The sequence below is a fragment of the Vigna umbellata genome, chromosome 8 (genome assembly GCF_029865625.1).
Source record: "Vigna umbellata cultivar VRB3 chromosome 8, Vumbellata_1.0, whole genome shotgun sequence".
Classification (NCBI taxonomy): domain Eukaryota; kingdom Viridiplantae; phylum Streptophyta; class Magnoliopsida; order Fabales; family Fabaceae; genus Vigna; species Vigna umbellata.
In genome coordinates, this window is record NC_142172.1 from 18947798 (window position 1) to 18971427 (window position 23630).

A 23630-nucleotide genomic window follows, 5' to 3' on the forward strand; every position below is an offset into this window, starting at 1 on the left:
ATAAAGATAAAATCAATTTAGAATATATAAAGTTTTAATCATTCAGATAGTCGTTATTTTCGGTGACTTTTCTTAATTACGTCCCTCACTTTTTTTGTCTCAAAATTGGGTCCCTATTTTTTGAATTTTGTAAATATATTTTGATTTATTTTTATTTTTAATTTCTTTTAAAATAAAAAATTCGTCACGTGTCAAACTGATATTGTGTCACGTGGCAATGACAGTTGACATGACACTAACAGTGCCACAGTGTCAGGCCGCATGTCATTATATTTATCTCAATTTGATCCCTATATTTTTACTTTGTCTCAATTTGGTCCTTGTATTTTTATTTTATCTCAATAACAAATATTTTTGTGCTCAGTACTTCCTCAACAATTCATAAAAAGTTTATGGAGTTAAACATTAAGACTTGAAATACATTATAGCTAAAAATTCACTTAAGAGAAACAAATTCAAAGACAAGAATTTGGAAAACATACATACCATTATTTCATTTAGTTAAATATTCTAAAATTATTCGTGCGTCAACTTTCTCAAACCCCTCTCGAGCAAAAAATTATATTTAATTTATTCTTTTAATCATTAAATGCAGGAAACAAAATTGAAACAAAATAAAAATACAGGGACCAAATTGAAACAAAATAAAAATAAGGGACAAATTGAGACAAATGCAATGACACGTAGCCTGATAGTGACACATGACACTGTTAGTGCCACGTCACAATGTCATTATCACGTGGCACAATGTCAGCTTGGCATATGACAATTTTTTTTATTTCTCAAAAAAATTTCAAAAAAATTTCAAAATATTTAAAAAATTCAAAAAAACCACGAGCTCACAGTGTCACCTCTTTAATAATGTTAGTACGAAATTAACAACAATGACCTAATTACTACAATTTTTCAAAAATAATGACCAATTAAGAAAAAAAAATAAGAAACCTATTTAAGAAAAATAACTGAAAATAAAGACTATCTCAATAATTAAACCTTTTTATTTTTTGTTTTGGTCTTACTATAATCATAAGTTTTTGTATTGTGCCGCTAAAACCATTAAACAATAAATTTTAAGAATATAAAATAAAATTTATAATATTAAAAATTGTGAATTTTTTGTTACAATAAATATATATTTTAAATTTTTAAAATGATGTATTAAATACAATATTTTACTTATAAATGTATATTACTCAATAATAAAATTATTTATATTCTAATTTGTATTATAAATACATATATATTATTTTTTAAAATAAAATTATAATATATTTTTTTAAATTTAATTTTATTAAATGACTATATAATTAAAAATCATAAAAAATATAAAAAAAATTAATACTTTAGATATAAGTTATAAATAAATTAAATATTCATAAACATGTGACGTTAAAATAAATAAAAACATAAAATTAATAATGTCAAATGACTAAAACATTAATGTTCTCAACAAAACAAACACGGAAAATAAAATAAATTCCCTATTATTTTAATAGATAATAGATTTTAATTTAATTTTTACATATATATTAAAAAATATCATAATTTAATAAAAAATTAATTATAATATTTTATTGATACTTTTTTAAGGTAAAATTATTAAATAACATTATAAATAATTTATATTATCAAATATAATTTTTTATATATTAATTTTTAAAATAAAACAAAAATATATATTTTTATATTTAATTTTATTATATGATCACGTGATTAAAAATCATAAAAAATAATATAAAAACATTAATACTTTAAATGTAAGTTATAAATAAAAAAATATATTACATTTGACATAAAAAGAAATAAAAAGATAAATTAATAAAATCAAATAACTAAAAAATAATATTTTAAACACTTTTCAATAAAATAAAAATAAATAATAAAGTAAATATTATAATAAATAATAGATAATAATATTTGTTTTATAAATTTTTATAACTTTTTCGACAACAGTCATAAAGTATATTTTGCTGAATGGGGTTATATGATATTATGAATAATATTTAAGAAAAAACAAAAAAAAAGGAGCCAAATTAAATATTTACTCGTTTATAAGAACTACATATATATTTACTCTATTTACACGTATTTATTCGTTTTTTACATAATTTTTACATCATCATAATTATTTATGTTAAATTTTATTAAAAGTCGTATTATAATAGTGAATTGATCAAATAACTTTTATTTTAGTATATTTTTAAAATACACATCACATAAAGGATGTAATATAAATCTAAATTGATATAAAATTTGGCAAATGTAATATATGTAATGAAAACTTTTAATCAAAGATGAACTTTACAAAAATTATGATATATAATAACATTACTCTCTTAATAAGTTTATATACGAAGTAAATTTTCTTTATATTTATATGTAAATATAATATAATATAATATTTTTTATTTTATTTTATTTTTTTACTTCTCGAAATAAGAGGAGAAGATGAGACGAGGAAATACTATTTCGTGATTTCAGATAACCCACTGCTCTTACATTTCGTTTTCACTCTCCACGCCGCCGCTATTCCGTCGTAGACAGCGGCGCCTTCACTCTCCTCTATCCAGGTTCTCTCTCTTCTCCCTCTCTTTGCGCCATAGCATTTTTCGAATTTTCAATATTAGGTTTTGGTTATACCGTTATACGTTGCTGGTGAAGTTTAGCAAGTTACAGGATTCGCAATAGCACCTTTTATTTAGGTTACGGGATTCGCAAGGTACCGCGTGTTTTAGAGGGAAGCACAAACTCTAGTTTATGGGATTGAGGAGGAATGCAATCGTAATCCAGCATATTAAGGTCATAGATTAGGTTATTGAAGAGAAAAACGAAAATGCTTGTATGGGTTTAACTTCAATTTCCAAGTGAGAAAATAAATTCTAGTGATTGCTGAGTATGTATTAGAAAAGCGAGGCTATTACGGTGGGAGGGTAATTGTAAGCGTTGCATATGCGAAGAGACTGTTTATGGATTTGGGAAGGCGTAAGTTTACCGCTGTGATAGGACTTCCCCTTCTTATGAGTATGTATGAATAGGTAATTTCAAGGTGTTCCAGAGCAGGAACTTGAGGTTCCTGAGAATGTGAGAAGTTGATTTTAAAAGGTTAAATGAAAAAAGAAAGTAGTACTAGTGCTATGTCAATCACACACATTTGTCTTGATTTTGTTAATTGTTACAATTCCAAAGAAATGTAGTAAGTTTTATTTGTTAGAATGCCAAGCTATTTTGTTGAGTCCAATGGTGTCGTACATTTTATGTATCGGATGTTTTTAGTGGGATAAGATAAGGCTTTTGCGGTTGTTTATTTTAATGCTAATCACAACCATTCCTTATGTACCGTGAATTAAGGGTAAGAAATAAAATAGAGTATATGAAATGCAAGTTCAACAAGAAATGTACTAGCATTGTTTTGTAGATGAAAATTGGCGACCATCTACTCATCACACTATTTAGGTATCTTGGATGAAATAAAGGAATGATTTCTGTGTATTTGTGAAAAGATGTCTCTTAAGGTAAAAGAATTTGTATTGCAAGACTTGCTACACAAGATCAAGAAAATTCTCAGTGACACCATTAAAAGGATTTAAATCTTGTGTGGGGAAAAGCTTTGGGCTATGTTGTTGCATCTTCTTTGTGCTTATTTGGGTAGCACTCAATACGAAGACACACTTGGCTTTTTTAAACATAAGAGTCTTAGTGCTTTTGTTTATTGGTTTCGTTCTTCTTTTATTATATTCATTTGTTAACTTTTTACTGATTGTCTTGGGTTTTCTTACTTCTAAAATAAGCCCCCACGTTATCCTTTTTTATTTCCAGGCCTTACAACCTTTGAGTGTCATTCTCTCACTAAAATTTCTATTATCTCCTCTAAAACTCTAAACACTTCAAATTCTCCTCCAGTCCAGAAACGCCTCTGTTTTTATTCCTCTGTTTTTACAGGTAACATTATTTGTTTTGTGATTTTTGTTCGCTCTTTTCTTAAATCTTTCCCTTTCTCCTTTAATCCTCTCCTCCTTCTTTCCCCTTTATCTTTTCTTTAACCTCAACTTCTTCCAAATTTGAATTATTTTTCTTATTTTTTATTTTTCTCATTGTCACTTATACACTAAAAATTTGCCGGCTATTTGGTTTCTGCTATTTGCCCATGTCGCTATCTGCCATATGATATAGTGGATTTAAGTTTTTTGCAGTTTTCTGTTATATGCTATTGACAACACTGGCTATGAGATTAATTTGGGCACACATCCCAATTCCATTCATGGTTCAAAATTCATTTGATAAAAAACAGTTCTATTAAACTTTAAACCTAACAAGCTTTTATGCTATTTACTAAATTAAGCTTTTTGTGTCCTAGGACCTACAAAAGTTTGCACTCTGGTGAATTATGTATATCTTTTATATGGTTTTATTCTGCTACAGTTAGCTTCAGTTTGTTATTTATTATGCACCATGCATTACTGACAAACAAACATATCCTCTAGTGACTGGATCAATTTAAGGAACAAGCCTATAGACTATTCTAACTTGGTCCTCTAAAATGAGTAAGGGTAAAGTGAGGAGTTTCAGTTACACATGTTTGGTTTATATGTAATGCATGTATACGGAACGTCAACTCTTATTTTTCTTATCGACAACTGCGATTACCCATTTTGCTCTCAAATGTGACTTGCTCACTTTAGAGGAGGCTGATTTATAATATATTCATTTTGTAGTCAATCATTCCTTCATAACATTATTGGACAGAATTGGTGAACATATTAATGCTTGAACTGGACTTTCTGTTTTCCATTCAGTTGAATGAATTATTACATATAGTTTCATGTTTGTGGTTGTGATGTCATTGTCTTTCCTTTTTTGGCTTCTTCAGGAATAGTATAATCTATCATTTGATGGTTTTAATTCCAAGTTTTCAATACTCTCCTTCACTGGCGCTCTCCTTACTAATCTCTTAGATGGGATGTGATTAATGTCTTTTGTAATATTTGGTTTGCATCATACAACATGAGCAAATCTAATCGTGCAAAGGATAAGCATGGAAAAAGTGATAAGCTTTCTGGGGATAATTGTGATGAAGGGAGTGCAGCCCGTACAAGGCCATTTAGTTTTGAAGAGATTATGCTTAGAAGAAGAAACAAAGAACTGCTTGAAAATGTTAAAGACCCCGCACTTGGATGTTCTCTAGAGAAAATTGATGATCATTTTGAGTCTGCCAGGATCCATAAACATGACAAAAGCTCATTCTTTGGCAGGGAGAAACATGCTTCTGAGGAATATGTGAAAGTAAGTTCTAGAAAGAAGGTTCAAAATACATATGTAAAGGAAGATGATTTAATTGAAGTGAAAGGTAGGGCTAACCATAATTTGGAAACTAAATCAAGTGCTGGATTAAATAATAAAGGCAAGATGACCAAAGAAAAGACTGAGAAAGAGATGTTTGGTCATAGAAAAAATGAGAAAATTCATGAAAGTTCTGAGTATAAAGCTGGAAATAAGCATTCAAGAGATAGGGAGAGTTATGTGGAAGAAAATAGACCAAAATCTGAAAGGAAAGTAAAGAAAAAAAACCATGTTGGAGAGGATGAGAATCCTAATGAGTATGTTATCGAAAAGAGGCATGATAATGATAGAGATAATAGCTGGAGATTGAAAAGGTGGTTAGGCAATAACTCTGAAGAAGTGCCTGAAAAGAAGCATTATAGAGAATCAGATAAGGATAAGCATGCAGGTGGTAGGGAAAAATATGCAAGGGAAACCAAGAGAAAATACCAAAATGGAGATGATGAAACTCAAGACAGGAGTACACCGAGGAAACATGATGCTGTGAAACATCATAAGATGCACAGTTATGAGAGGAAGGAGAGGCGGGCTAAGGTCAAGTCACATTATGAAGAATTAATAGCAAAGAGGAGACGTTCAAGAAGTCGAGAGCGTGAGGATAGTTCACCTTCTTTTCCACCAAGGCAGCAAAAACGTACTTATCAAGATGGAGAGCGAAAAGAGTCATCTATGCATTCTTTGAAAGATAGTTCTAGAAAAAAGCACCCTGATACTGATAAAAGTAAAGTATCAACTAATGGTTCAAGTAGTCACCATCATCGTCATGGTGGCTCTACAAGTGGACTTGGTGGCTATTCTCCGAGGAAGAGGAAAAGTGAAGCTGCTGTTAAGACTCCTTCCCCATCTAAGCACTCTCTTGAGAAGAAACGTGCTGGATGGGATCTACCCCCTGTAGGAGCAAATAATCCTTCTCCCACTGTTGTTTCTTCAAGTTTTCTATTATCAAATGGTGCTGTGTTGTCCAACATGCATGGAGTGGTCTCAACCAATTCTCTTGATCTAGCCCTTGTGAAGCGTCGACCAATATCTTTTCCAAATGATGTAATAATAGGGAAAAATTCCAACATTGATTCTGTTCAATTGACACAAGCTACCCGGCCTATTAGAAGACTTTATCTTGAGAATCTACCTGCTTCTGCCTCTGAGAAAGCTGTGATGGATTGCTTCAATAACCTCTTACTCTCTGGTCGGGTAAATCCTATCCAGCAAGCTCAACCTTGCATCAGCTGCGTTGTGAGTCTGTAGTGTAAAATATGAAAATTTAGTTTTCCATTTTCTTATGAAAAAATGCGTCTGAATTTGTTCTTGTATTTCTTTTGTGCAGTTGCATAAAGATAGGGGCCAAGCTCTTGTAGAATTCCTTACCGCTGAGGATGCATCATCTGCTCTTTCTTTTGATGGCAATACACTATTTGGCTCCATTGTGAAAATTAGACGACCCAAAGACTATGTTGAAGTTGCAGTAAGATTGAAAACCTTATCCATTCATCTATTCTTTCATTTATATAATAGAACTAAGACTGTTAATATAATAGCTGTTGATGTGTTTGATATTTTTCTCTTGGATTGATTTTTTTATTATATGCTTCATTGTAGATTGTAGATATTACATTTTAATGTTTACTCTACCAAAATGTTCTTAGTTTACTTAAAAAAATTATGCAACCATTTATAGATAACTATTGGATCAAACCATGGAATTGGTCTTACCACCACTTTCTTTGCTTACCTATACCTGCTTTTAATCGAGTTGTATCTTTTTCCTTTGATTTTGGTTTGCTTATTGATGCTGTGATGATAGCGCTGTTTCAATTTGAAAAGATTCAATTTATTATGCTTGTGCATTCTTCCATACTTTTTGTTTATATCTATAGGTTTCTTGAATTTTATGACATGATCAATTTTGGGTGTATTTGGACAATTTATCCTTTAATGAATGAACTTGTGTAATTTTCTGAATAATATATGGTTGTTTTTAATATTTAGAAGCTATTGCCAATAGAAGGGAAATGAAATATAGGCAGCACTATCTCTTTCCCATATTTCAAATTAATGTTACATTAATTGGACTTGCTTTTATAGACATCTGGTATACTGGTAGTTTGTCTGTATGATGACGGAAAATTAAAACCTAGGTGTATGTGCATTTCTGAATAAAATATAAATATATGATTGTGTTTTCTGTAATTTCATGGTAATCAATTTTGTAAATTTCCAATTGTTACCAAACTGCATTTTCCACTCAATTAATCTTCAGAGGACCCAGACTTGCAGCATGAATTTCTTGCAAAGGCTCTGCCTTTCTATTTCAAACTGTGAAGAATCCACTCCAGAAATTGATATTGATAGGACCTGATGTTTTATGAGAAACAATGGAGTGTAGCTCCTTATAATAGGGAAAACTGACCTGGTAACACCAAAGAAAGAAAATATAGAAGCATATACTGATTTTTTGAGGGTTTGCCTACATCTCTACCTAAACTATTACAAAATTACTTGCCTAAGTGCTTCCTGTGTCTGCTCTCATTTATTTCATCCCTCTTCCCTACTCATTTGTCGCTGTCACTGCTAGATAGGCATCCTGTTATGCTACAATTGAATATTCACTACTCTGTTCTCCTTTCTCCATATAAGCTGATTCTCTACTTCCCATCCCTTAGGAACTGTTTCATATATGCCCTAGTACTGAAGGGTCTATTAGATATTTTGTGTTATAGGTTGTCTTAATCAATGAATCATTGGATTGTATGTTGTCATACTGACAGAGACCTATGCAGGCTTTATAATTTGATAGACAGTTTTCATCATTGGTTCCCAGAAGTAGTTTAATGGACCCAGATTAATGGTTTGGTTTTCTTAGAGAAGGATTTACTTTTATGATTTGAGATTATGTAAACTTTTCTTGTTTAGAAAGGTCTAGATATATCTCCTTGATGAAGATTATGTGCTACGTGTAATATGTAATTGATCTTTTCCACTTTCAACTACAAATTACTTCCTAGGTAACATAATTTTTATTCCCTCTAATGACCTTCCTATCATAACTGAATGTAGGGATGGTTCAAGTTATTGTGCATCTGCTAAGGCTGTCCACTCGTTTAATATGCACATAGTTACTGAACATTTTAATATTTTCTAATTGAAACACTGTTAGACTAGTCAGACAGTCCTGTTTTTATATTCTAGTTTCTCTCCACAAAGCAACAGATACCTGGGCTGGGCATGTATAAACTTTCATTGCATCTTATCGTTTTTGTGCTCTAAATTTATGTTGAATGTTTTGTATATATATCTAAAAGTAACGAGTCAATCATTATAATGTATGTTTTCTCAGGATTATGTTATGGAAATGCAACTAATTTGAGCTATCAAGTTATTTCTATTTTCTTTAGCTTAAAATGTGGACCCAAATAGTTTTTCCTTTCAGCTGTTTGATTTTTCTTGTGTCTTGGATATGAAGATCTTTTAAGATAAACTGAAACATGAGAATTTTGCGTTTTAGTTTATCTATCCTGCAAACTATGTCAAATTGGCTTGCCTTTCTAAAGGTAAATTTTGTTACATTCTTTCTCTTAGCTAAGCCATTGTTCCATATATCCCATCTCAAGCTATATTATTTTTGGACGTAAGGTTTTTTTAATACGTCTATTCTGTAGCAGAATAAATAGTTTAGGGGAGAATTAATTGTGATAGAAAAAACTTATAAATAAACAAGTAAATCTACCCAATCGATCTCTATGCCAGAAAGATCAGTTTCCTTGGAATAGCTGTGTGCTGAATACCAATGATACCTAATCCAATTCCAAGGCAAGTTTTGAGAAAAAAAAATTCTCAGTAATTTGAGAATTCTACTCCAATCTAATGCTCCGAATGACTGCATAAACAGCACCATGGCACAAAATTTTGAACACCCAATTTTCCTAATTTTTATAGCAGATGATAAAATGGTGCTTAGAGTTGAAGGACATATCCAGTGCTTGCCAGGAATTCAACGAATATTATTCTGATTAGAGGTGGGCAATATTGTATTGGTTGCAAATTAATTTTCTTGTGTGTGAAATATAACGAGTACTAGATCCTAATTTTTCCATATATAAAAAAATGATAAAAATTATAATCATAAGAAAAGAACCTCCTAGTTTAATTTTGTTGTCACTGAAGAATCTTGTGTCAGTAGGTGCTAACCTTTAGAGGCTGTCTTGTCCTCAGCCTTGAAGGCTTAAATCTCAACTTTGCCTGAGACACAATTCCAGTCCTCTGGGTACTGCTGGGAGGGTGTACTTTATTAATCTAGTATTGTGTTTCATGACATTTTTAGTGATAGGTTTCTTGGACATTTGGACAATAAATTCATATTGTTCATAACCAAATGCTAGAAACTGCTTCTGTAGCTTCAAGAGCTTTATAATTCACATGGAGTGATCTGCTTGTTCCATTTTATGAGAAATCTTCTGACCCTAGTATTGGAATCTTTTAAATAGGATGTTTATATGGGGTATTTCGTAATACACATTCTCGATGGTGATGAAGCTGACTCCTAATTAAGAAGACTTCCAGGTGTATTGGCAAGTTTGATGCGTTACCAGGATTTAGCTGGCCAATGTTTCAGGGTTATTGTTCTAGGCTGCTCTGACAATGCTATTTATGATCTCATGCTTTGTTTGTTCTATCGTGTTCAGCATGTAAGTGCTATGGGTTGCAAGTTATTTCTGACTTTCTTATGTCACTCGCGGTTCCAGTGCCTGCTTTGTTCTTTTCCGTGGGATCCTGATTTATCATCATACTGAATATCCCAAGGCTCGAAAATTTGGTTTATGTTGCTTTGTAAAAACATCATCTATTCTTTACTCAGTATTTTCTCCCCTTTCACATAATATTTTATGTGCATTAGTTTTTATCACTTGACACAGCACATACATAGCTTAAAGAAGAACCTTTATTGATTCAGAGTGTCTACATATTAATCTAAATGGTTCTTTTCTCACTGTTGTCAATTTTAATACATCAATGCCATGTATCTATTACTTAAGCTTAAAGGAATGAAGAATGTTCTAACTTTTAAGCAGTCCTCTGGTATTCCATCCTTATATGGCATCCTTTTGGAGGTTGAATATACTTGTGTAACTTCATTGCTGGAGGGTGCTTTGATAGTAACTCTGTTAATTTTGTTATGATCCCAAGATCATTTGATTTTATGGCAAATCAAGTATGCTGTTTTGCAGGGTATTTCCCCATGCCACATAAATGCATGACAAAAAATTATAATGTTTTGGTTCTGGTAGATTGAGGCCTCAGTTTTGTCTTAATTTCTTTCATAGATGACCCTTTGATACTGTGAAGGTGGTCTTTGCTTCTGAACTGCATTAAAAGAATAAAATATTCAAGTGTTTGGAACATGTTTTTTTCTTCTTGGTATGCTATTTGAAGTTACTATGGGTGGTATGAATGATCTGAAATGTGGAAATGCTGATTAATTGGTACTTTTTAAGGCAGTATTTGTAAGGAAAAATCATCTTGAATTTTACCTCAATCACCTGGAAAAACAAAAGAAATATCATGTTATTTGACATCTTTTGATCTCTGGGATCCTCTTATGATGATTCTAACCTCTGAAAGAAGAATCATTTTATGTGCTGCATTGGATATTTATTGTAATGTATGTGGAACAACTTCTCTAACGAATAATATAAATTAAATGTACAATATTTTGGTTGCTTAGGTGTCAGGTACTAATTTATTTGGCTAATTTCTGATCTGAGAAGGTCTGAGCAGTATTTTGAGTAGTTGGATGATCTTTTATGTTTATATTTTTGGTTACGTTAATTATGTTGCTTACAGTCATCTTAAAAGTATGATTAATGTCAACAGATCTTAATTTCGTTTTTCTCTATCACTCAAGATATTATTACAAACTAATGCCTTTGTGTTAGCCTTACAATTCTAAGGTATATTGTGGTTATCATCCATGTAGCAGGTTTTCAGACAATTGCTATTTTCATGCAGACTGGTGAACCAGAGAGATCAATGGATGCTACTGTCACAATAAGTGATGTTGTAATTGATTCACCTCACAAGGTATGCATGTAAATCAATAATTTTTACTTTCATGTGTAAGTGTCAATCTGGATGTTATTTTTTGCTTAGCACCCTATATAATTCTTAATCTAACTGTTTTAGTATAAATTAATTTGTTCTTACATTTTAGTGTTAATGAGCTTATTTATTATATCTTGTTTTCTTTTGGTCTAACTTGTGTAACTAGTGCTTTCATCAAACTTGTAACTGTCATGTCGACAAAATAACTTGGTACTATTTGTTGGGGATTGGTTTTTTTATTTGAAGGATCTTCTTAGCCTGTTATGTTGTCTGCTCAGTTATCGTTTCCTGACTTAATAGCTTTAAGTGTATTCTGGTTTTGACTCTTTTAATGGCTCACAGTGTCCCATCCAAGTTTTTAATTTTTCGACTCTGGTACTCTAATTGAACTATATGCATGCTTTCCTTTTTTCTACTTTATAGCACAATTAATTGTTTGTATAATGATTGTATCCTTTATGTTGTGGCAGATCTTCATTGGTGGAATTTCAAACCTTCTTTCTTCTGAGATGGTAATAATTAAGAAATGAAACGAAAAATCCTTTTTCAAAATTTAACTTGGCGACCTGAGTTTTTTGGAACTCCATCTATTTACTAAATGTCCTTTCTTTATCTTTCGTTTGATGACTAAGGCCTATTTATTTCTTTAATTTCTTTTCAGCTTATGGAGATTGCTAGTGCGTTTGGATCTTTGAAGGCTTACCACTTTGAAACCAACGCCAGCAATGCATCATGTGCTTTTCTGGAGGTAATGCTGCATTTCTTCCGTATTGATCTTTTAATAGTTTTTTACCTTCTGTACAATGGAAGTATTATAATTTACACTTACTGAGCGAAGCCCAAGTGGTTCAAGGGTCCATTTATAAATACTTATCTGTTAGAAATTAGAATGACGAATTGTGATAGGTATTTGGTTTTTTCATTTGTAATTTTCTTTTCTCAACTTTGTCTATTTATATTTTATTTTCTAAAATCCTCTATCTGTTGTGTACTTTCATCAACATATTTACAAATTCAGTCTCAACCCAAGTGTGAAGAAACGAAGAAATACTTTTTCCCCTGCAGGGTGGGATGTCACCATGGAAAAGGGACTTCAACCATTGAGACAGTCATTTCTCTCTTCCTTTTGAAGCTTCTTTTTTAAAGCTTCACTGTCATTTTAAGAAGATAATTGAGGCATCCCTTTTCTGAGCCTATTGAACGGTTTTGAAAACCTCAAATCAATATTTTTTATCTTTCATAGTAATTCAGACAAATTAAACTAACCTAATTAAACTGCTGGCTTTGGGTTGATTTATTATAGGTGCACACAATTTTATAAATGCAGCTTCTTTTTTGGCAGATAAAAACCCATTATGCCAAAAGCTGTCACTTTTTTCTTCTTTTCAGTATCTTTTTCATTTCTAAGATGAAGCAAAATCTGAAAGCTAATGTGTACTGTTATATACTTTAGTTCTCTTTCCTTTTGCATATGTTCTATTGAACGTTGATTTGATCAAACTGTGTTCAGTATTCGGATCACTCTGTTTCCATCAAAGCTTGTGCTGGTATGAATGGTATGAAGCTGGGAGGGGAAGTACTTACAGTTGTTCAGGCAATGCCTGATGCATCATCACCTTTGGTAACCTCATCATCTAGTGATCCCTATAGTCTCACTCTAATTCTTGGATACGATTCCTTGGTTTGTTTGAAGTATAACCACATTTTTACATAAAATAAAAATACTCCAGGAAAATGCTGGTGAACCGTCTTATGGGATTCCAGAACATGCAAAACCACTGCTCAGAAAGCCTACACCAGTACTAGAGATTAAAAATGTGGTACAAATTCCTTTACTTAACTTTTATGAGGTTATTATGTTTTCATTCAATTTCAGTTGGGTTTTTTCCATTCCTATTTTTTTAAGTGTATCTGTTAGCTGTAAAAGATAAAGTAATTCTGGTCAGAAAGGATTATTTTGAATGGTGTGAATTTAATTTTTAAAATGCTTGTAGTATTAAAATTTAAACTGCACTATGTAATGTTTTTGTTTGGTCATCTATCCAGAAGGTCTATGTTAGAAGGAAGGGAGAGGGGGCGGGCGGCAAGGGATTTATACTAGGGAACAGTTGTTACTATTGACCAAAGTTCTTACAGAATTGATGATTAGTCAGTTGAGAGATAATAATTGAATGGGAGGAAATAAGTAACAGAGAAGAGGGGTTAAGGGTCTGTTATTGTGTTACAAGATTGGGTAGGAGACGGAAGGCTCTGTGTGTAATAAAGCTGTTACTTTTCATATTTGAATCTAAATCATCCTGATTCAAAGCCAAGTTGAGAGAGCAATTCACCAAAAAAGATTCCTAATTCTGTCTATAGCTTGTGGTCCGTGGCTGATCCGTTTCCCACCAATCTTTTTTCATATGAAAGGGAGCTCTGGACTGAGTACAAATATTTGTTAGGGTCTCGCTCGCTTTGGGTCAAATACATGTTTCTCCTTTTAGTTATATTTCTAGTTACATTACACATCGTTATGATTACTTTTGGTTTATGTTTGTGTTATATGTATAGTTCGCAGCGGAGTCTATTTCGTCTCTATCTGACATGACAATTGAAGAAATTTTAGATGATGTACGATTTGAATGTGCAAGGTCATAACCCTGTATTTGCTTTTGATCTGGAATTATTCTTATTTTAAAAGTTTATAAAGTATAAACACTTATTGTTCGAAATCCCTTTTATCTTGCAGATTTGGGACTATTAAATCAATTAATGTAGTCAGGCATAGCAGTGAAAAGGATTTAGCAACCAAATTAGAAGAATGTGAAGTCATAAATGAAGTGGAATCTAAAGTTTTTCAAGACACCAACTCTGTTAGTACAAAATCTAGTTTTTCAGACAGGGCTACTGACCCCAAATCTTTAGCAACAAATTGGGTTAAATTTGATGATGCGAAAGAATTGGAAGAATATAAAGTTGATGGTGGTACCGGTGTTAATACTGATAAAAATGCTGAAGTTTTTGATGATGAATCATGTCAAGAACAACTTGTGAATGATACAGCAGTTGAAAATGTCGGCGGTAAGAGCATACCTTCTAGTATCATACAAGAATATCCTGATCAACAGGATACATCCGATGACGTACCCAAATTGGATGATGAAATGGTTGCTAACGATACAGGTGTGGATGTTGAAAATAAGATTGTGGGGGAAAACACGGATTCAAAAGGCACGGTTTCTGCAGTTCAGGAAGGCTTTTCTGAACGTGTTACTCGTTTCGAATTAGTTGGTCCCCAAAAGGTAACTGATACGGAAGATGATAATGATCATGTATTTGAACCGGGTTCTGTTCTTGTTGAGTATAGAAGAGCCGAAGCATGTTGTTCAGCAGCACATTCTTTGCATGGACGACTGTTTGATGGCAGAATGGTGACAGTGGAGTATGTTGCTGAGAGACTATACAGAGCAAGATTCACAAAATGAGCACTTCTAAGCGAACGGTAACTCTTGGTTATATGATGAAACATAATATTGTCTTTGCATGATTGTGGAAGAACGGATTAATTGAACTGATCGGTTATGCCATCCTGCTTCCTGCTGTTAAATGTGCAAACAGTTTTTAAATTTCTGATTTACCCTGCTGATGCTTAACTGAGCAATGTGGATTTGAGGAAAATGCAGTTTAGTATACATCAAGTCTGTAGCTGCAGACCATCTGATAAAGATTTGTTTTTCAAACGAGACATGATGAAAATTATCATTTCGTGCCAAATGTTTTAGATGCTGTTAGCCTTGGAGATGGTGATGTCATGGTTTTTGGCAATATTTTGTGTACATGGTTAATGTTGCGTTACAAACTGATTGTTGTATCGTAGTTATTTTAGATGTTGGTCACAGGGCCATACTTTTTTTTTGTGTTGTTTCTTTCACATATTAACCTTCTGTCACCGTAACAAAATACAAACTTTCACTAACTATTTACTTGACAATTACGGTACACAGAATCTTGGAAGATATCTCTTGCGAGTGACATGCTTACAGATAGATTGATGCACACTGTTGTAAGTTAGAAGATTCCATTGATAGAAATAACCGCTTATATTTTTAATTCATGGAAGATAGTATTTTAAATGATGCAACACATGGTACAGGGTTGATAGTTTATCAAAATTTCATAACTGAATAGTTTAAAACAGTGATTAGACACTATAAACTTGTAGGATGATCCACATAGCGAAACATCTGTTAGATTCACATCTACAAAGTCGCTAAGTTATGGAAAATTCATGACAAGAAAAGAAAAGATAGTTCCTAATAGGGCAAAGTCATGTTTCTGACAAACTTCTTCGTTAAGAGTCACGATTGCTCCACCAAAAGGAAGTGGAAAAAGTATATGCATATCTTTTCTTTTATTGATTGATATTTATTAGAAAATTCAAAATTTGGCGGAATGTGTTGAGAAATATATTTAGTATTCTTACTTTTAAGTAACTATTACCAAATGCTTTACTTCAATGTGTCAACACTAATCCTTTAGTGGGATCTTAGTGTATCACAAGCTTTGCATCTATGTGTATTTTAATTTCAAATTTGCTGGTAGTTTTCATGACATAAGCCAATTTGACATTGTTGAATAGCTTTCAAATTCATGGATTGTTAGTTAATGCTTAGAAATGATGTATGGAGCAGAAGTTGGAGTTAGGTTCAGAAAATGTTATATTTTAATAATTCAGCAAATAAGAATTGGCCAAAGATCTTTATGGTACACTTTCTTACTATTTTTTAGAACCCTCCTTTTATTTTATTAATTACTATGGCGTGTTTTTGGCCATTTTGGTTTGGCGAAATGGTAATGTCTCTGTCACTATTCTATTTTATTTCATACAAATTCCACTCAAAAGATTGAATAAGGCATGACATTTGCTTATTAGTCTTGAAAGCATTAAAATGTTTTTCAAAGTTCCCCACTCAAATGAGTTCTGTTCAATAAATTATGCTTTCTGCAACTTGATTGATTCCACCTAGAATCCAGAGAACCTTCTCAATAATGATGTCTTTAGTGATAACATATATTTATGGTTCTGTAGCCAAAGAGAAAAGACATCTTATGCACTACATTTTTAGTTTGAATTTCTTAAAACAGAAAAAATTGCGCATCTGCTGAGGTACATAGAAAGACTAGAACTTGATACACAATGGAGTTAGCAATATAGAAATAAATATATTATCTATAAGTAATAATATTTATGAAAAAGTTCAATTAAAAACAAATGATAGCATTTATGGTGTAGAATACTCGTTAAAATAACATAGTGACATCTCTTTTAAAACGATTAGTTTTTTTTAAAACTTTTTTCATTTAAATAATATTTTTCTTAAATAATGAAGAGGGCACAAATATATATATATATATATATATATATATATATATATATATATATATATATATATATATATATATATATATATATATCACTTCATTTTTTCTTTTTGAACTATTCAAGTATAGCTTACCTTCAATGTTGATACATCCATTATCTTTTAAACATGTGATCAGAGTTTGATTTCTCACTAGTGTTTTGACTTGTAGATGAAAGATATATTGGTTTGTCTAAAATTGTGATGCGCAATATTTGACGACAATAATTAGCATTGAAAAAACCTTTTAGCGTTGGTAAAGTTATGAAGAATTTAAATAAATTTATATTAAACTTTATGATATAATATTTTTTTCCTTAATTTTTTTGGTCTATTTTCTTTCTCTGTAATTTTGGAATACATCAATCTAATGAGACAATACAAAAGAGAAATTAAAAAATAAGAGAAAAAGTAAAAGGCCCAAATGGATTTTCAACACTAAAACAATGTTTCTAAGAGGTACTTTCATGCTTATTCTAATAATGTATAGGGTAAAATACATAAACATTGATTGTGATACCTTGAAATTGTTTCCTTTTCAACATATTATGGAGACTACTTCACCCTATTCATTCTAATAACTGAGAAGAAAATTAATGTAGATTGTATCAATTATCTTTTTTTGAACCCTTAATTGTTATTTCTTAACTATATAGTGTCGTACTCTAACTATATGTTATTACAAGTCTTTCATTACAATAATAGATAGTAAAATTCAATTTAAATTTGTTTGAGAAAACGATAATCATGATTGGGTTTATGTCAAAAGATACATCGTGACTAAATTTTGGTTGACACTTGTGAATAAAGAAATACAGACGTGTGATAAATTATGGTGACTTCAAAACGTCAGAAGAAAAGGATGAAAGTATGAGAAAAAACACAAAAATGAAATTTATATTGTTATTCAGTCACAAATGATCAAATATATATTACTTTTTTCTATCACAATATTGATTGGAGATTAAAAATTATGTAAAAATATTATTTAAAAATGTACAGCGAAATACACTTCAAAATTATTTTTATTTCTAAAATGAATATACATACAATATTGTCTACAGTGGCCAGTCTTGTGCCAATAGAAACATCAAGTCCCACCAACAGAAGACGATATCAGTTACGAGACAGAACTCCTTTCGAACTGCACAAAGAAAATGATGGATAGATAACAATAACATTCAAGGAAATTCCCATAGTTTTCATACACACATAGTAAATGTAAATGCAAAGCATGTATATAAACAAACAAAATTGATTAGTATATCATTTCTTATGAGAAAAAATGTCAAAATATAAACGGTTTTCAAACTAGCAGCCACCAATACACTTGCTCTAATCCTAAATTTTATTGCAAAAATGCTAAAAAAAGCATTTGGTATATTTGGCCTAAAATACACTCGCTTAATATCTGTCACTTTAGTTATTAATCCATCCTACAACACAAGAAAATATGGCAGATAGTGCATTTAACTAAGGATATGAGACTTAGAAACTGTAAAACATCAAGAGACTAAGAACAAAATTGAGAACAAAAAGGAGTAGCGAAAAAATAAATAAATAAAGGCTTTGCCATTGGTAATATACATACCTTGGTACGGTTCCACGGCGACGTGGATCATACTCTGTTGCTTGTCGAAGAGCCCTAGCAAAAGCTTTAAAGGTTGCCTCGATAATATGATGGGAATTTTTTCCAGCAAGCTGGGTAAGAGGAATGCATATACATGTTCATTCTGTTACAAGGTTTTCATAATAGGAATAGAAAAACATCAACTAGAAACATCAAAAAGCCCTGGTAAAACATCAATAACATTCAGTATATTTCTTTCATAGTGATATATGTACAAATATATTTGCTAATTTATGACTATAATTGATTATAACCTATGTATTAATACCTGTCGAATGTGAAGTGTCATACCAGACGTGTTCACCAATGATTGGAAGAAATGCTCCACCAACTATAAATAAGGATACCCAGTGGATTCATTAGTAAATAATAAGATTCATATAAAAATAACTATGGAAACATCATAAGCTCAATAGATAAAATTCCAAACTTCAATGAAGTAACTTAACATGTTACACTACCTGAGTATCGTATGTTCCAACCCTATGAGTGGGTATGTCCAAATTATAACCTAGATATGGTCGACCAGACAAATCCTGGAAAAGTGTGCAAGAAACACATGATGGGGGAATTGAGAAGAAATGAGAGAAAATGAACAAAAAGTGAGAGATTTATCCTCTAAGAGTTTCTCCTTAAAACTTATCTATTGTTCTATTTACCCAATTGTAAAAAAATTAGATTACAATTCCTTCTTCTCCTACCTAGCTAAAAATCTGTCCCTCTATCTACTATAATTAACTATGATGTGATGCTCTAATATAACTAACTGTTTGACATAGGGGAATCTGAGGTAAAAGATATCCTAAAGTAATCAAGTAAACAACATATTTATTTATAGTGGAAAAGTAAGCTTATAAAAGTGATCAGATTGGACACTAGAACTTCCTAATTTCAACTCCGAAGCATTGAGTACAAGTCTTATAGAGCTGATAATGAATGAGTCTAAACAAAAGCTCAGTCAGTAGTGTGATACTTCGATATCTGAAAAGTAAACAAACTTTAACCCAGTGTTTGGATGATGAATTCTAAAAAGGTAATTCACTTTTTTTTTTTTTTGAGAATTTGAATTGTTTTTGGTAAAATATGTTTTTCGATAGAGAATATAGAAAAAAAAATGAAATTATAGAAACTTATCAGAAAAATTTGATTACTTAAAATGGTAAGAATATAAAAAAAATATGAATTTAAAATTTTTCATGTTCCCTCTTCTCTTGCCTTTATGTCTCCTCTCTGCTCTCCCATGTCTCTTTGTTCTCTCTTCCCCTCTTTTCAGTTTTATTTTTCTCTCCCTCTCTTCATTACCTCCTTTCTCTCTCTTCCATCTACCTTCTCTATAACAATATTGATAAAAAAGGTGTCAATATCTGTATTTTTGAATTATTAATATTATTTTATTTTATATTATTTTTTAATCATACAATATTTAAATTAGCTCATGCTTATTTTCATAATATTTAATAGTAAAATTTCAATTTTTAAATATATTTTTTATTTTGTACATATAGTAGAAATTAAATTACTCTGTCTAAATTAAGAATTTGAATAGATCTCCAAAAGAACCATTTAAAAGATGAGGAAAATTTAAATCAAAGTAATTCAAATTTAAAACATTTCAATTTTTTTGAAATTTTAGGGATCCTCATCCAAACACAACCTGGAGATAAATTGAATTTCTTTATGCACATTACAAATATGAATCCCTAAAATTATGAAGGCTAACACATAACAAGTCCTAACATTTTCTTAAGTGCGTTTATCCATTTACCATGCTTATAAGCAAGGAAAGATTACACTTTCCCCCAACACACATGTTAATATTATCTAACAATTAATCACTATTTCTACAAACAGTACCCAAATTACCAGTGAAACATGAATCAGTGCTTCATCAAGTGGAGCAGAGAAGTTGCCAAACCGGTTAATACCCTTCCTATCACCAAGAGCCTGCAGCAAAGCCTGAAGACGTAGTAACAGAAAACTCTTAGTTTTAACATAAAGACTTACGTTGAAATCACCAGTAATTACTTCAATGCCATATTGCATAGAAAGGAAAATGTGAAATATTAAATTATATAAAGATATAACTTGCACACAAATCTTTAATGCAGGATACTGAAACACGTTTTAGTTTCAAGGAAAATTTGTAATTTGTATTATAGAAAACAAAAAAACAAATGAAAGAACCAGCTCATGAAATGGTTTGCATACTGTTCCGATAGCAAGGGCAACGTCTTCATTTGTGTGATGATCATCAATGTGTATATCACCTGTGGCTTTTACGTGTACATCAAACAGCCCGTGTGAAGCCAGTTGCTGAAAAATCACAATCAAGTTTAGTTTCCATAACTATTATCTCAATTAAATAATTTCAACATCCTTAGTACGCCTTTAATGTTTAGTCTTCAAGGTACAAGACCAGATTCTAACAATGCAAGTCCTTCTAAGGAGATACATTCTTTTATAAACAAGTTCAAAGTTCATCTCACATACACCAAAGTTTTTACCTCTTTCATTTCACATTGCCAAGCTCATTATTCTATTATAGCTACAAATTTGGTAGAACAATATGCATTCTCATTTGGGATGTCTTTGACTAAGCTAATATCAAGTATATAGAAGAGTATTCACTAAATAATTCTTTAACTAATTACTTTAGCTCCCACAACACTTATTTTGTGTACACGGATATATCCACTTATATGAACAATTATTGAAATCTAATATTATATTTTAAGGCGACAGCAATAAAGGAATATAAAAAGTAAAGGAAGCAAAAAGAACATATGAAAAACAAAAACATAAGGCATCAGCAACACAAAGGCACAAAAAATGAGTTGAAATTACTAACATCAAGCATGTGATCGAGGAAGGGAATTCCAGTATTACTATCAGCAACCCCGGAACCATCCAAGTTTATTTTGACTGATACGTTGGTCTCCTTGGTGACTCTTTTAACCTCTCCAACTCTAGGATCTGAAAATGATCGAAAAATCATTCAAACGCATTGGAAAATCCAAAATTTCAGGCAGTGAAGAACAGATGATGAGCTTCGCATTGACCTGAATCAATTGGCAAAGTCGTCATAGCTGAAGCATTGTCTCCCACCACGACAGCAGAAGAGACGTTTCTGGGAAGGTGGATTGGAGTGAGATTGCGTTGATTGGGTAAAAAGATTGAAGCTTGGAAAGGAGAACGCGTGAGGTTGGGTATTGAGTGGAAAACCCTAACCCTAGATTTGAGAAGAAGGGATGAAGGAGATGTTGGAAGAGAGGGAGGTGAAGATAGCTCCATTGAGAGTAAAACAACAATGGCAGCACAGCGAAGATCTTCTTCTAGGGCGATTTTGGTCCACAAAAATACTTGTGCCAAAAAGAAACTGACAATTGCTTTTTGCACCCAACATTTTCCTGGAGGTGTTATAAAGTCTAAATATTGTATATTTTGCATCAAACAGTCTTAAATATATTTTTTTATTCGAAATATATTTTAGATTTCTAATTTATTATGTAAATACATTTTGACACTGTCTAATTTGAAAAAAATATGAAAAATTATATAATATAAAATGTATTTTTGAAATATCTAATTATGTAATCAGGATTACATTGTTTCGGATTTATACACAAATTAGACTTTTCCCATATATTTGGAGTTGCCGAAGAAGGTGTGTAGTTGTTAAAAAAAGGGTGTTGCTCCCTCCACCCCCACACATCTCTTCCTCCACCTCCCCTTTACTATTTTACCCCTTCCTCCACCTTTCCTTTACTATTTTACCCCTCAGTAAAATTTTATTTTTAAAATTGTTGTTTTTTAATTTTATTCATTTATAACATATTTCACTGATAACCTACGTAGTTTCTTGTATGAGTAAAATATTTTTCTACAAAGCTTGGTGATCGTGAAAAGAATTATCAAACAATCTTCTTCTTGTTCTCGGTGCAGTACGTGGTGCAGTGCGTTTATGGTGTAGTGTCCTTGTCGTGGTTCCTCTCCAGGTACGTAGTCATAATCCTTCCAATAATCCTAAACCCTAAATCCTTCCCATACTTCCAATAATCCTTTTAATATCCAAGCCTATAATCCTTGCATGAGCCGCAAAACGTAGTAAAATAAAAACGAAACGTAAAAGGAACACTGCCTATGGACGGATAACATCCTTCAACGGATGTCAACATCCGTTTAAGGCAAAACGGATGTCGACATCCGTTTTGCCTTCAACGGATGTTGACATCCGTTGAAGGATGTCATCCGCTCCAGAGGCAGTGTTCCTTTTACGTTTTGTTTTTATTTTATTTGTTTATTTTATTTACAGTAATTTATATTTAAATTTATAATTTTAAATGTTATATATGGTTAGTTTTTAAACGTAATAATTTTGTTAAAATATGAATTTGTTAAAATATGAATTTGTTATAGGTGGAGAAGAAGCTTAACGGAAGAGAGAAAGGTAAACGAAAATGGAAGAGAGGAAGAGGTGCAGAGGGAAGTAAATCAGAAGTTTTAAATAAATTAAAATATTAAAATAATAAAAATAAAAAATTTTAACTTTTGAGGATATAATTGTCATTTTAGAAGGATATAATTGGCATTTTAGAAAATTGGGGAGGTGGAAGAAGAGACGTGTGGGGGTGGAGGGAGTAACACCCTTAAAAAAATTCCTGAAGAAAGTTAGGCGTGAATGTTGGGCTTACCCAACACATGTTCAGAGTTTCTTCTTGCACCCCATATGGTTTTTCCATTGACTAAAATACCCTTATGCCTTATTTAATAAAAATATGGTTTAATCATTTTGATAGTCCATTGAGTTTTCTCAAATAGATTCCTCTCTTTTTTTATCTCCATGGGATCCCTAAAAGTGAAAAACCAGTGCAATTAGGTCTTTCCTGTTAAATTGGATTAATGAGATTAAAGTTTGGTTGATACATTAAGCAATTAAATAATAGGGTTTTTGATAAAAATTGAAATTAGGAATGAGGAAATTAGGGTTCATCGTATTGTTGTTTTAGGATTTTTGATAAAAATTGAAATTGAAAATCACGATTATTGCTACGACGAAGAAGGCGCGATTTCTACTATGACAAAAATTAGGGTTTCGCATTTTGGAGGCTGGCGGGTTGCTGTTTTGGTGGCTGGCGGGTTGCTGCAATAGTGATGGCCATGAAGGAGCT

General features: G+C 31.6%; 2 protein-coding genes across 3 annotated transcripts; one reads left to right on the plus strand and one right to left on the minus strand.

The window, feature by feature from the left end:
- Nucleotides 1-2445: 2445 nt before the first annotated feature.
- LOC124837944 (RNA-binding (RRM/RBD/RNP motifs) family protein) lies at nucleotides 2446-15430 on the plus strand. Its single transcript, XM_047313436.2, has 10 exons — nucleotides 2446-2570; nucleotides 4868-6570; nucleotides 6662-6799; nucleotides 11341-11412; nucleotides 11904-11945; nucleotides 12095-12181; nucleotides 12944-13054; nucleotides 13164-13253; nucleotides 13984-14063; nucleotides 14162-15430. Exons 2-10 carry the CDS (start codon nucleotides 5002-5004, stop codon nucleotides 14895-14897), a joined length of 2925 nt encoding a protein of 974 aa, XP_047169392.1. The 5' UTR covers nucleotides 2446-2570; nucleotides 4868-5001; the 3' UTR covers nucleotides 14898-15430.
- Nucleotides 15431-17703: 2273 nt separating this feature from the next.
- On the minus strand, nucleotides 17704-21808 carry LOC124837948 (imidazoleglycerol-phosphate dehydratase, chloroplastic-like). 2 transcript variants are annotated; one of them, XM_047313441.2, is made up of 8 exons: nucleotides 21522-21808; nucleotides 21311-21435; nucleotides 20671-20775; nucleotides 20326-20418; nucleotides 18924-18998; nucleotides 18731-18793; nucleotides 18424-18565; nucleotides 17704-17976 (listed from the first exon to the last, which is right to left on the minus strand). In XM_047313441.2, the coding sequence occupies exons 1-8, from the start codon at nucleotides 21751-21753 to the stop codon at nucleotides 17891-17893; spliced, it is 921 nt and encodes a 306-aa protein (XP_047169397.1). In that variant the 5' UTR covers nucleotides 21754-21808; the 3' UTR covers nucleotides 17704-17890. The 2 variants fall into 2 exon arrangements, with proteins under 2 accessions (XP_047169397.1, XP_047169398.1); XM_047313442.2 differs by having other exon boundaries at nucleotides 18424-18533; nucleotides 21522-21804.
- Nucleotides 21809-23630: the final 1822 nt, after the last annotated feature.

Bases quoted from the DNA above. Each gene is read 5' to 3' on its own strand.
- LOC124837944 (XM_047313436.2), top strand. From the start codon at position 5,002: ATGAGCAAATCTAATCGTGCAAAGGATAAGCATGGAAAAAGTGATAAG. The intron at 11,946-12,094 runs GTAATAATTAAG...ATTTCTTTTCAG, and splicing joins ACCTTCTTTCTTCTGAGATG to CTTATGGAGATTGCTAGTGC. The intron at 13,055-13,163 runs GTAACCTCATCA...AAAATACTCCAG, and splicing joins CTGATGCATCATCACCTTTG to GAAAATGCTGGTGAACCGTC.
- LOC124837948 (XM_047313441.2), bottom strand. From the start codon at position 21,753: ATGGAGCTATCTTCACCTCCCTCTCTTCCAACATCTCCTTCATCCCTT. The intron at 21,436-21,521 runs GTCAATGCGAAG...GATCATTTTCAG, and splicing joins GACTTTGCCAATTGATTCAG to ATCCTAGAGTTGGAGAGGTT. The intron at 20,419-20,670 runs GTATGCAAACCA...CTACGTCTTCAG, and splicing joins TTGCCCTTGCTATCGGAACA to GCTTTGCTGCAGGCTCTTGG.